This window comes from Corvus cornix, chromosome 27 (genome assembly GCF_000738735.6).
Source record: "Corvus cornix cornix isolate S_Up_H32 chromosome 27, ASM73873v5, whole genome shotgun sequence".
Lineage (NCBI taxonomy): Eukaryota > Metazoa > Chordata > Aves > Passeriformes > Corvidae > Corvus > Corvus cornix.
In genome coordinates, this window is record NC_046355.1 from 2,698,356 (window position 1) to 2,710,819 (window position 12,464).

General features: G+C 58.0%; 2 protein-coding genes across 2 annotated transcripts in view; one reads left to right on the forward strand and one right to left on the reverse strand.

The window, feature by feature from the left end:
- MYO1D (myosin ID) overlaps positions 1 to 9,013 on the forward strand; it is a 155,299-nt gene extending 146,286 nt beyond the window's left edge. The window contains exon 22 of the mRNA XM_039565603.1: positions 6,583 to 9,013. Within this exon, the coding sequence (XP_039421537.1) occupies positions 6,583 to 6,739 (157 nt within the window). The 3' untranslated portion in view covers positions 6,740 to 9,013. The remainder of the gene's footprint in view (positions 1 to 6,582) is intronic.
- A 254-nt stretch (positions 9,014 to 9,267) lies between these two features.
- On the reverse strand, positions 9,268 to 11,711 carry CDK5R1 (cyclin dependent kinase 5 regulatory subunit 1). The gene has a single exon (XM_039565604.1). The coding sequence runs from the start codon at positions 11,575 to 11,577 to the stop codon at positions 10,684 to 10,686; it is 894 nt and encodes a 297-aa protein (XP_039421538.1). The 5' UTR covers positions 11,578 to 11,711; the 3' UTR covers positions 9,268 to 10,683.
- Positions 11,712 to 12,464: the final 753 nt, after the last annotated feature.

Consider the following 12,464-nt stretch of genomic DNA (forward strand, 5'->3'; position numbering starts at 1 on the left):
TGTGGTTTCAAATGTTTTCCTCTCCCTCATGGCACGTGTGAGTCACAGACTGCCCGTGTGTCTGTGTGTGCGTGTGCATCCCCTGCCTCCTCCAGAGGGGAGAGATCTGCACCCAAAAAAGGCTCCTGGTTCACCTCCTCCCTCCCCTTCTCAGGCAGCCATGGGATGAAGGGAGCTGCCCGCTCTGGCTTTGGGGCTGCACTGAAAAAGGGGGGGCTGGGTGGAGGGGGGCTCTCAGTGCAGCCCAGCAGCTGGGTCAAGAAGGAAAGAGGATGTTAAATCATTTCTGGATCACACAGGACAGTAAATCATTGCTTTTAACCTTTTACAAGAGCCAAGGTGTTCTAACAAGAGCTGGATGGGGAAGGTGTTTTCTCCCTGCGATGGCAGAGCAGAGAAGGATGGAGAGTGCCCAGGAGTCACAGGGATGATGCTGTCAAAACCATCTGAGTCTTACACAGGGGAATTTATGCTCTGAGTGTGTAAATCTCTTCTGGCAGTGGGACCTGGTGCTTTGGAGCTGCCACATTTGAGATGTGAGTGCCCTGGGAGAGGCTGAGGCAGAGCTGAGGTGCTGGAGCTGCAGCTCTGCAATGAAGCATCCACCCAGGATTATCTACATGTGATGCCCTTTGTGTCCTGGCTCCCTGGGGACAGTGGCTTTGGGCATTCTTGTGGTCACATGAAGAGTGTCAGTCCTTCCCATGGAGAGTGTCAGTCCTTCCAGGGAGCAGTTCCCACATGCTGGGTGGTACAGGGGGGACACGAAATGCACACAAGGTTTCAGTGCAGGTTTTGCTCCTGTACCCCTTGGGAATCCAGCTGTTCCTATTTTTCTCCCTTGAAGCTTTTGTGGGAAGAATTTTTTCAGTGAGGTCTGTAAGTTTTCCTTTGAGCCCATCACCCTCAGTATCATTGTCCTGCAAGCTGCAGAAAGCCACAAGTGGTGGGGTGAGATATACCCCAATCCCTGCCCTGCCAGACACCCAGCCTGGGCCCTAAACCCTCCTGGGAGAACACTTATCTGTCCCCAAATGACACTTGTTGGAACTCAGATATGTCCTTGTTTATTACCCACCTTACATCCGGTGTCTTTTTAGACCCTGCTCAAGAAATTCTTCCCTGTGGGGGTGGGAGACCCTGGCACAGGTTATTCCATGGATGCCCCATCCCTGGGAGTGTCCCAGGCCAGGTTGGACAGGGCTTGGAGCACCCTGGGACAGTGGAAGGTGTCCCTGCCCATGGCAGGGGTGGCACTGGATGTGGTTGAAACTTGATGGTCTTGAAGGTTCCTTCCAAGCCAAAGCATTCCATGATTTTATGACTCCACGATTGTCACCTCTCTGCCACCACAGCCTGGAGTCCTCCCCAGCAGTGACACCACACATAGCCTGGAAAGCTGATTTACCCCTTCTTGAAATTTTCAGTATCCCTGTTCGTCTTCCTGGCTCTTGTTAGGAAGCAGAGCCTTGAAAACTGCCTTTTTTTAGCCCTCTTGAGTTTCTCTCTCCCCGCTTCCTGTGTATTTTCTTCATGCAGAATATAGCTGCTGCTTTTTTGGGCTCTTTTCTGCAGCCTCCCTTCATCTGGGAGCCTTTTTAATGTTTTTTTCATGGCTGAACCCTCTCAGAGGCTGCAGCCGGGATCCAGATGAGGCTGCAGCACTGACTTACATAAGGTGTTACCATTTTGGGGGTATTCTCCATCCTGCCCCTCACGATCCTCACATCTCATGTGCAGCCACAGGCTTCCTTGGAGTCAAAGAATCACAGAATATCCTGAGCTGGAAGCCAACCAGGTAGCCCACAGTGCTCCTGCCTTTCCAGAAAGAGGCTTTGGTCTAAACTCTGGAAAGGTTTGATGGTTTAAAGCAATCCCCTCTGGAATCCATCCCAGTGGGTTCATTGCTGCTGAGCCCTCATTTCACACTTGGTTGCACACTTGGTTCAAATCCCTCTGGTTTGTTGTCATGAAAATCAGGCAATTACTGTGCTGGCTTTGCCATCTCTGCCCAAATTCTGCTTCTGAAAAGAGCTTGTTTCCATCACTCTGTGATGGCATTGGCTGCATCCCTGAGACAGCACCTCATTTAGAGATCCTGGGAAATCTGCACAAAGCCCTGTTCCATCGGAGCCCTGTCAGGGATGGGGCTGCAGCTCTGGAGCTCCCCACCCCTCGTTGGTGCTGCTGTCCCTGGGGTGTTTCCAGCTCCCCATCCCACTGTGCTCCCAGATGGAGCTCACAGGGAGAATCTCTCACCAACAAGTCTTTGCTGTGTTTTCATGCTTGTTACAGCTCCTTGCAGGGCATTCCAGGTCATCTGGGCTTGTTCTTAATCATGGAACCATGGAATGGTTTGGGTTGGAAGGGACCTTATAGCTCATCCAGTCCCACCCCTGCCATGAGCAGGGCCACCTTCCACTACCCCAGGCTGCTCTGAGCCCTGTCCAACCTGGCCTCTCCTGTATTTAACATTTATTTAACAATACATTTATTTAACTTCCCAGCCCTACTCCGCTTGTCATCACCAAAACTCCCCCTGATCTTTCTGCGCTCCTTCCCTTCCCCATTCCCTTCCCACCCCGTGTTGGTGCCGTGGGTGTTTCTGTGCTGTGTGCAGCTCTGACAGATGTCTGTGGCCATTTCTGCGCCACTTGCCTTGTGTTTCCCCCGAGGTCCTGGATTAAATGCTCAGTCAAAACTCTCGTATTTCATGGGCCAGTGATCTGCTTCCACTCGGAGTCCTCCCTTCTCTGCTGGTTTCCCTTTTGCCAGCGTTCCCCCAGTGCCTGCTCAGCTCCTGCGGTGTCTCTGGGGCTGCTCTGGCTGTGGGATGTGTCCCACACACAGACCCTGCTCACGTGGGGCTCCCACCCGAGCCTTTAACTCCTCCTGTGAGCCAGGAGAGTGAGGGGAGCTGGGGAAGGCACTTTGGGTGCTGGGATGGGCTGGGGCAGATAGAGGAAGAGAAGTGCCCCAGTTCTGCAGGATTTGCTGAGCCAGGAAAAGGCAAAGAGCAGCCCCAGCTGTGGCTGGTACTGCTCAGATGTCAGGAGAGGCCATTTCCACCCAGAAATATTCCCTGCATTGTACAAAGAGCTGTGTTTGCAGAAAGCACCAGCACCTTGGTGTTTATTATAAACAGAAATTACCCCGTGGTTCATCATTCCCAGACAGTCCCTGGCAGGGTGGGAGCAGTGCTGGGGTAGATCCCAACCTCCCCACAAAATCTCTTTCCCCTGTTCCATTTTGCCGCAGCCTCTGGCCGGGGTGCTGGGCTGGGGTTCCTCCCCTGGCAGTGCTCAGCCAGCGCTTGCATCCCGCTGTCACTTCTGATGGAATCCCTGTTAATAATAACTGGGATTATTTCCCAGGAGAAGCCTGGCAGCAGCATCCGTCACTTTGTCCTGATGGACTTGACGTCCATCGGGGCTTGGTCACACCAGGGCTGGGTGAGGAGCCAGAGCTGCCATCAGCCAGGGCTGGACTCAGCCGGGGCAGTGCCTGGTACCCGCAGGGAATCCCAGAATGGTTTGGGTGGGAAGGGACCCCAAAGCCCACCCAGTCCCACCCCCTGCCATGGGCAGGGACACCTCCCACTGTCCCAGGCTGCTCCCAGCCAGTGTCCAGCCTGGCCTGGGACACTGCCCGGGATCCAGGGGCAGCCCCAGCTGCTCTGGGCACCCTGTGCCAGGGCCTGCCCACCCTCCCAGGGAACAATTCCTTCCCAATATCCCATCCAGCCCTGCCCTCTGGCACTGGGAAGCCATTCCCTGTGTCCTGTCCCTCCATCCCTTATCCAAAGTCCCAAAAGGTGGGTCAGGTTTATGCCGTGAAAACTCCTCTTTCAGCCCAAGTTTGATTGGAAGTGGGGCTTGTCTCTGCCTGTGCTGCCATCAGGGTCCTGCTGAGCATCACTGATCCCCCAAGGGTGTTTTTGTTGTGTGTTGCCCTTGTCTATGAGAGACTTTGTTGCCTTCCCGGATTGTTCTGGTCCCTCTCCATCTCAGCTCCTTCCTTTGGGATAAATTCAGCAGGAGCTTGGGGAAGCAGCTCCCCAGCCAAGCCGTTTGCAGCAGTGAGCTTGGGAAGGTCTCACTCCGGTTTCCTGGCTGGTGCAGCAGCTGTTCCCTCCCCTGGCGTCCATAAACAAACCTGGGGACCCCAGGGCAGCCAGCAGCTGCCACCCCTGTGCCACTGCTGCTCCAGGAGTGAGGCTGCTCTGCCCGCTGGGCTGGAAACCAAACGGGAAATTCCTCCCCCCTCTCCCTCGCTGGCCTCGGACCAAGCGCTGGAGCAGCGGCCAAGAGTCCCGAGGTCCCAGCAGGTCCAGCTGCTCCTGGAGCTGGTGGCAGGGTTGGTGTTGTGGGGTGCCCAGCACGGACACCAAGAGGGGTTTGTCACCCCTGTGCACTCAGATCCCTGGGGATTGCTCCATCCAGGAGCTGTTGTGCTCCCCCAGCAAAAGGCTCTGAGGCTGAAACCTCAACGTGAAGGAAAGCACCACGTGATGAGTGAAGGAGCTTTGGCAAGGGGGGGTCTGGAAGTGAGAGAGGGGGAGGGAAGCCTCCATTTAATGGGATCATCACACGTGGCAAAGATCAGAGCATCTTCTCCGGATCCCTCTGTCCCAGGACAGCGTTAGCTCCACACACACCTGTGTTCAGGGGGTTCTCCCCACCCGGACAGATCCCGCTTCCTGCTGCAGGTCCCACAGCCACAGGGCATCCAGGACCTTCGGATTGCCAGGCCTGGGTCCTGCTTGGGGTCAAAATTCAGGTTATTGCCATTCCTCTCCCCAGATCCTCTGCCTTGTCACCCGGAATTTGCTGTGGGAGGGGAGAGGAAAGTCCTTCACCCTGTTAGGGACACTTGGTGCTAAAGCTCTTCCCAAGCACGTGGGGACCGGGATCTCCGCGATCTCCTCTGTGTGTGCAGCTCATTCCGCTAAGACACGGCAAAAATAGCAACCTAAGCTGGGATTGCAGCCTCAGCTCACCCAGGCAGGAGTAAATAACATTAAATACCTGGGACAGCATGAGGGCTTCGTGTGCTGGGCCCTGCCAGCCCCCTCCAACCAACCATGCCTTTTTATGGAAGTGGTGAAAATCTGAATTATTTGGGAACGGCATAAAAACGCAGCTGAAGGGATGTGACAGGACTTGAACAGTCTGTGAATGGAAATGGAGTGAAAACTGCACAAAGGACTTGAGCTGTGGCAGTGGAAATGCTGAAATGGCTTGGGCAAGGCAGGACCTGGGGTCTGGGAACCAAACACAGGGAATGGGATCCCAGCACAACCCCCCAGGGTGTTTGGAGCATCCTGAGAGGCAGCAGAGTCAGTGTCAACAATTCTATAATTTATTACAATAAAAATGCTGGAAATTCGGGAATTTGAAGTGTGGGTGAGGTCACAGGAGAGAATTCCCAAAGGCCATGTCCCTGGACAGCTCTTCCCATTGGTGGTGGCTCATGGGGATGGATCTGCTGTAGGTTTTTTCTGCTGATCCCCTCTCCTGGGGGATCTCCTGGGGTTCTTGGCTGGTCCCAAGGGATTGTGGCTGGAGCTGGGGTATCACCTTGGCCTCAGCTCCATCCCAGCCCCTGGAGCAGCCAGGCCATCAGTGGGGCCGTGGCAGTGCTGGGTTCTTCACTTTCTGCATGGAAAGGGCTGTCCAGCCCTGGCACAGCTGCCCAGGGCAGTGGTGGGGGTACTTTAAAGCCATGTGGATGTGGCACTTGGGGACATAGGTCAGTGGTGGCCTTGGCAGTGCTGGGGGAATGCTTGGACTTGGTGATCCCAGAGGGCTTTTCCAGCCTGAATGATTCCATGATTTGTGATTTTTCTGCTTATGGCACAAGGCACATTATTTGGGATTTAGAGCAGGGGCCTTTATGGCCTTTAGCAAAGGGGGACGTTCTTGCCAGGCATCCCTGTCCCTGCCTTGGCCAGAGCAGGGGCGGACAGGCCCTGGCCCTGCTGCCCTCATGTCCCCATTGGCAGTGACCCAAACAGCCAAGGACAAACCGACGTGGGTGGCAGAAAGTCCCGATTCACTCTTGGGAATCATTTTTAGTGCCAAAACCGGGTTAGGGGGTTCAAAAGTTGCAGGGACAGAGTTTTGTCCCAGCCATGCCCAGCAGCCAGCTTGGTCTGTCCGTCTGGAGAGGGATTTGGGAACAGCCACCACCCCACGTGTGGTTCCTTCCACTGTTCCAGGCTGTATTTCAGTCTCTGAGCTCAGCCCAGGGATGTCCCTGTCACTGTGGGCTCATTCAGGGGGCGGTGGCTGAGCTGGCAGCAACCCCATGACCCTTTGACCCAGCCTGTGCTCTGCCCGTGGAGCTGTGTCCTCCCACCGGCATCGATCCCGATCCCGATCCCAGAGTGCAAGGCTTCACAAGCAGGAGCCCAAAGCTGGGCTCAGAGCTCAGGCCTGGCTTAACACAAGAGTTTTGGGATGTCTGCGGGATGCGCCTGACGCAAAAACGCCCACCCCATCCCATCCCATCCCATCCCATCCCATCCCATCCCATCCCATCCCATCCCATCCCTCCTGACCCGTGTCCCTTCCCCGGCAGGGAGAAGCGCGCTCTGCACGTCACGGTCACCAACCCGGTGCAGTGCAGCCTGCACGGCAGGAAATGCACCGTCTCTGTGGAGACCAAGATCAACCAATCCCAACCGGATTTCACCAAGCACCGCTCCGGCTTCGTCCTCTGCGTGCCGGGCAATTAACGGCCCCTCCCCTCGCACCGGGGCTGGGCTCGCCCTCCCCGCACCTGGGACTCGCCGGGATTCATCGGGAGATGCTCAGCTGCGACTTGTCAGGTGCCTAAAGCGGCCTCTGAAGCTCAAGGTTTGGAAAACCCAAATTCCAGGGGTTTAGAAAAGCCAAATTCACATGGAATGAAGGCTTAGAATAGCTGGTGACCTGTTCTCCATCTTACAAACCAGGCTGGAATATCAGGAAAGTGCTTCCTTTGGAATTAGTCTGAGAAAAAAAAAGTTTGTAGGTACTTCCACCCTTTCTTCCCTTTCCCACGTTGATTCCTCACCCCCTCTCCAATTTCCCCTTCCGTGTTTCTTTCCCATGTGTCAGTTTTTGCAGTATGATGCAGCCTCCTCCGGAGGAACCACAGATACCCGGCTCAGGGAGTCACGTTCTGTAGGGCCAAATCCCACGGAACCGGAGCCAGGGTGGGAAGGGAGGGCTGGCTTCCCCTGCCGGGAGACACTCCACACTCCTGCAGCCCCCCACGGGGCTGGGGCGGTACCTGGAGACACCTCCAGACTTGCTGCTTTCCCTCGGGAATTCATTAACCCATTGAGGCACCTTGGCTGGAGAGGGGACTTCCCAGTGCAGGGCCTGGTGGTGTTAATCCTGCATTGCTTTTTGCCTTAATTACCCCCTCCAAGGGCCTGAATCCAGTGGGTTCCCCTTGGGACCGTGTGGCCTTGCTGAATTTTTAGATGATCCACGTGGCTTCGTGTCTGTGCCAGCGCTGGGGTCAGGGAGGGCTAAAGGGACCCACGGCAGGGGTGAGCCCAGGAACAGGGGGAGCTTTGGGGGCCAAGCTTTGCACTATCCAACACTACAGCCCCAGCTGCCAGCGCCCAGGCTCCTCCCTCCAAAGAGTTCTCCTGGCTCTTCCCAGCAGTGAGCTGTGGGTGTTGGAGTGTCCTGCCCGACCCAGATAACCCCGAGCTCTGTCTTGACAGAGGGACATGGATCTCCCCAGTGGTTTATTCCCACTGTGCCAGGCACTGCCGTGGTTCCTGAGCAGCCCAGGCTGTCGGGATTGTACACTGGGATTGTCCTGGCACTGCTGGTCAGGTCAGGATTCCCAGCCCTGGAGATTGGGGGGCTGCGTGGTGACCCCACCTGAGGAGCAGTTGTTTGATGGAGCATTTTGGGAATTGGAAAGCCTGGAAGAGGCTCCTCACTAACAAAAGGTTTCCCAAAGCCGTGCCAGGGACACGGGGCACAGGGACAGGTCGCTGCAGCCTTGGTACCCCACTGCCACCCCGAGACTGGAGGGGACACGAGCGTAGAGCAGCTCCGGCCCTGCCTGAACCGGGCCAGGCCCGTGGCCTTCACCTGGAGGCCCCACGCCAGAGCTCTCCCATTCCTGTCGTCCCTGGCCTTGGACCAGCCCCGGCAGCATCCCAGCAGCACATCCCAGCCCCCAGTGCCCCCTTCCAGTGTGCAGCTCTGGGATGTCCGGAGGAGGGTCCTGTGCCAGGGGCTCTCCAGACACCACAGCCCCGAGTCACCACCAGCGCTGGGGCCGGGAGGCGACACCGGCAGCCCCGACCTCGCCACACTCACACAACACCCCGGGACCACCACGGACCCTCCACGGACCCTCCACCGCCTCCTTCCACCCCCCACCGGCTCCTCAGGAGGAGCAACACCAACGCCAAAGCCAGGGGACACCCCCGCTCCTGCCGGGGACGCTCCGGAGGGAAGCTCCCAGCGCTGCTGTGCCTTTGGATTTGCACTTCTCGCTTTCCACGTCCTGGTGCAGACGCTCCCCCCCCGCACTGACCCCGGGCAGGGGGTGGGGGTGGGATCAGCACTTTTGTACCCTTGTCCCTCCAAAGGAATGGTCGGATGGAATCGGGATGGACGGCGGCGAATTGCAGGCTTGGGAAATTTCTCCTACCATGAGATGGCAATATTGTATGTGATGAGATGTGTCTTATAAAATATATTATCTGTTCCTGCTCTGGTTTTATATATATATAAATATATATATAAATAAATAAAATATATATATTCCTGGTTTTCCCATAAATTAACTATTTCTAAATTGAAACGTTGATTCTCAGCCAGGGGCGATAATGCAATGAACCCTTTTTTTGTTGTTTTTTTGGTTTCTTTTTTAATAAATCGCTGATATTTTATGTGTAAAAGAGCAGAAAAAAAAAAACCTACTATAACAGACCTGGGTTTTGTTTACATAATTCACTGTAATAAATAATAAAAAAGCAATTAGTTGCATCCCACCGTGGTGCTGCCCGTTCCTGCCAGCGCGGGGGCTGGGGGTGATGATGCCCCGAGGGATCGGTGTCCCAATATCCCAGGATCCCGAACGTCCCCTCCGGCTGCTGCCGGCCCCGCCGCTCTCCCACCACGGGGTGACCCCGGCGCCGGTAACGCGATTAAAGCGGCGGCTGCGTTAAACCCTCTGTCGTCAACACAAATCCCATTCCCAGCGTCCGAGGGGTGGGAGCGCAGAAAAGACTCGGCCACGAGCCGCTGCCGTGTAATGGATGGTCAGTGCATTTTTATTTAATCAGCACAGTACAAAAATAAATAAAAATAAGGGGAGGGGATTAAATTACAGGCACACTGAGCCCCATGACACAGTCGGTCGGGTTATAAACCACACATACTTACAAACACACTATACACATACATACAGAATGAGACAAATATAAATTAATAAGTAACAATACCCACCAATTTGGTCAACAAAGATCTACAGAAGAGATTGCACTAAAAAAACGTACGTACACATGTATCATTAGCAGGGTCCAATGTACAGCCATGAAGAGCTTCAAGTGAAAAATCAAAAATAAAAATAAATGGCACGTTATTTCTCCCTCTCGTTCGCCAGTTTAACGCCCGATGGACCAGAACTAAACTAGAACTGAGCACACGGAGAAAAAAAAAACGATAAAACCCAAAAAGAAGGTCTCAGTCCCCAGGCCTGATACGGGAATACCGGCTCGAGACTGCGGTGTCGGGGTGGTGGCGGGTCTTTGTGCATGGGTGTAATTTTACAGCCATCTCTCGTTAAGGTTTTTCTTTTGATTATTATTTTTTTATGCGTTTTTTCCTTTTTTTTTTTTTTCCCGAAGACACAAAATGCTCCTGTTTGCATGCGCAATACCACTGGAAAAGCAACAATGACAGAAGAAAGACGGGTTTTTTTCTCTTTCCCCCCCGCAGGTTTGCAGTTCATTGGGTTTGTTCTAGAAGAATTCATATAGCAGCATGTGGCGGCTCCCCTTGCTTGCACACTCAAGTAGATCCTTTACACAATACTCATGATCAGTGCACGATGGGAACAAGACATTTCACATTGATCTCATGAACAGTAGCGGTGATTCCCGTCACCCGGACCCGCTCGGGAATTCGAGTCTCTTCAAAGAAAATAAATAAAGGGGGGGATAAGGGAGGAAAGGGGGGTGGGGGGTCCCCGGGCCGTGCCCGCGTCTCTGTCCCGGTACTGCCAGTGAGTCCCGACCGGGCCGGTTCAGCCGCCTCCGCTGGAGCCTTTAGAGGAATTTTTTTTCCTTTCTTTTTTTTTTTTTTTGCTCCCCTACCTGGGCTCTGTCTCGGTGATGCGCTGACCGGCCCCGCGGAGCCCCGCTCCGCTCCCGGGGGATATCGGCTGGGGGGGTTCTTGTCCTCCCATCCATGAATTGCTGGGATCAATCCGGTGGCGGAGCCGCAGCATCCCCGGGCCCGCAGCGTGGGGAGGGGGCGGCGGCTGGAAAGCGGCGGCGCGGGAGGGAACCGGGGGTCTGCGCTCCGGTCCGCCGGCGGCCGAACCCCCCGTGGGGGGCGGCGGCGGCTCCCGCCCTTCCCCGCCGGGCAAATCCCCCCGGGAAGCGGCTCCGGGCCGGGCGGGCGCGGTGTGTCCGGGGGCGCGGGGGGCGGCGGGCGCTCACCGGTCGAGGCCGATGAGCAGTCGGCCCTTCTCCTCGGAGCCGCTCTCCTTCTTAAGGTCGGCGAAGACCTGGGTGAAGTAGTGCGGGTCGGCGTTGACCTGCAGCATCTTGGGGCTCATGAGGTCGATGATGGAGAGGCAGCGGTCCCAGAAGGCCTCCTTACAGCTCTCCACCAGGAAGGGCTTCAGCGGGTAGGAGATCTCGTTGCCCATGTAGGAGTAGGAGAGGTACAGGCAGGTGAGCAGCACTGCCTGCAGTTCGTGGTCGCTGGCCACCTCGGCCGAGATGACGTCCCGGCACAGCATGTAGAGGAAGACCACGTTGGCCGGCGTGATGAAGCCCTGGTCCTGCCAGCCCTGCAGCAGCAGCGAGCGGTCCACGGAGCGCAGCCAGAGCACGGGGTCGGTGGGCGAGAGGTGCTTCAGGCGGTAGCAGCGGCGGCACAGGAACTCGCCGAGGCAGCGCAGCAGCTCGCTGGTGGACGCCTGCACCACGACCCGGCGCGGGGTGGCGGCGGCGGCGGCGGGCGCGGCCGGGGGCGCCTTCTGCGCCGAGGCGAGGGCGGCGGCGGCGGCGGCGGGGGGCGGCGGGGGGGCGAAGGTGGCGAGGTTGGCGCAGGAAAGCGACTTCTTCAGGTTCTCGTTGTTGAGGTGGGTCACGTTGCTCTGGTAGCCGCCGTTGGGCTGCACCTTCTTGGAGCTCTTCTTCTTGGCGGAGACGGCGGCGATGCGCTTCCAGGGCAGCACCGAGATCAGCGAGTGCCGCTTCAGGCCCTTCTCCTTCGCGTTCTTGCTGTTCTGCACCGCCGTGTAGTGCCCCACCGTGGCCGCCCCCTCCTCGAACAGCGGGGCCTTCCGGTAGCTCGGCGACAGCGACAGCACCGTGCCCATGGCGCCGGCCGCCCGGCGGGCCCCCGCCGCCCGCCCCGGCCCCGGCCCCGGCCCCGGCCCCGGCCCGGCCCGGCCCGGCCGGCCCCGCTCTCGCTGCTCCGCCGCCGCCGCCGCCGCCGCTCAGCGCCGCGCCCGGACCCGCCCCGCGCCGCGCGCGCTCCCGCCGGCGCAGTGCGCGCGCCCGCCGCCCCCGCCGCCCCGCCCCGCGCCGCCACGTGCGCCCGCCGCGACAGCGGAGGCCACGCCCCCTCCGTGCCCACGGATGGCGGCGGCCACGCCCCTGGAGGCACAGGCCACGCCCCTCACACGGCCGCGGATGGCAGAGCCCCGCCCCTAACGCCCCGGCCCCGCCCCCTCACCGCTTTGAATGGTTTGGGGCCCGCCCCAGCAGCCCAGGCCCCGCCCACATCGCCCAGGCCCCGCCTCCCGCTGTTTATGAATGACGGGTGCCCCGCCCCCTCGCCATTCTCCCCGCCCCCCGGCCCCGCCCCGCTCCCCGGGCGCTGCCCGCGTTGGGGTCCCGGCGGCCGCAGCCCCCGCGGTGCCACCGAGTCCCGGGCAGGGCCGGGGGAGCCGCCGAGCTTCCGGACAGGGGCCGAGCACGACACGGAGGGGAAAAGAATAAAAAGCAACGAAATTTTTTTTTTTTTTAAACCCAAAATCAAGTTTAAAACCCTTCTCCACCGGCATCCCGGAGCCGCACCCCGGATCTGCACCCGGGCCCCAACACCCCGCACTCGGAACCCCGCACCCCCCCCCGGCCGCTCTTCGCCGCCGCTCCCCCCGCGCGGCGGTGCCTCCCCAGCTCCGGGCCGGGGGCCACCACTCGCCCCGAAGGCACCGGGGCAGTGAAATGCCCGGTACCGCGTTCTGAGGCCGGGCCGGGT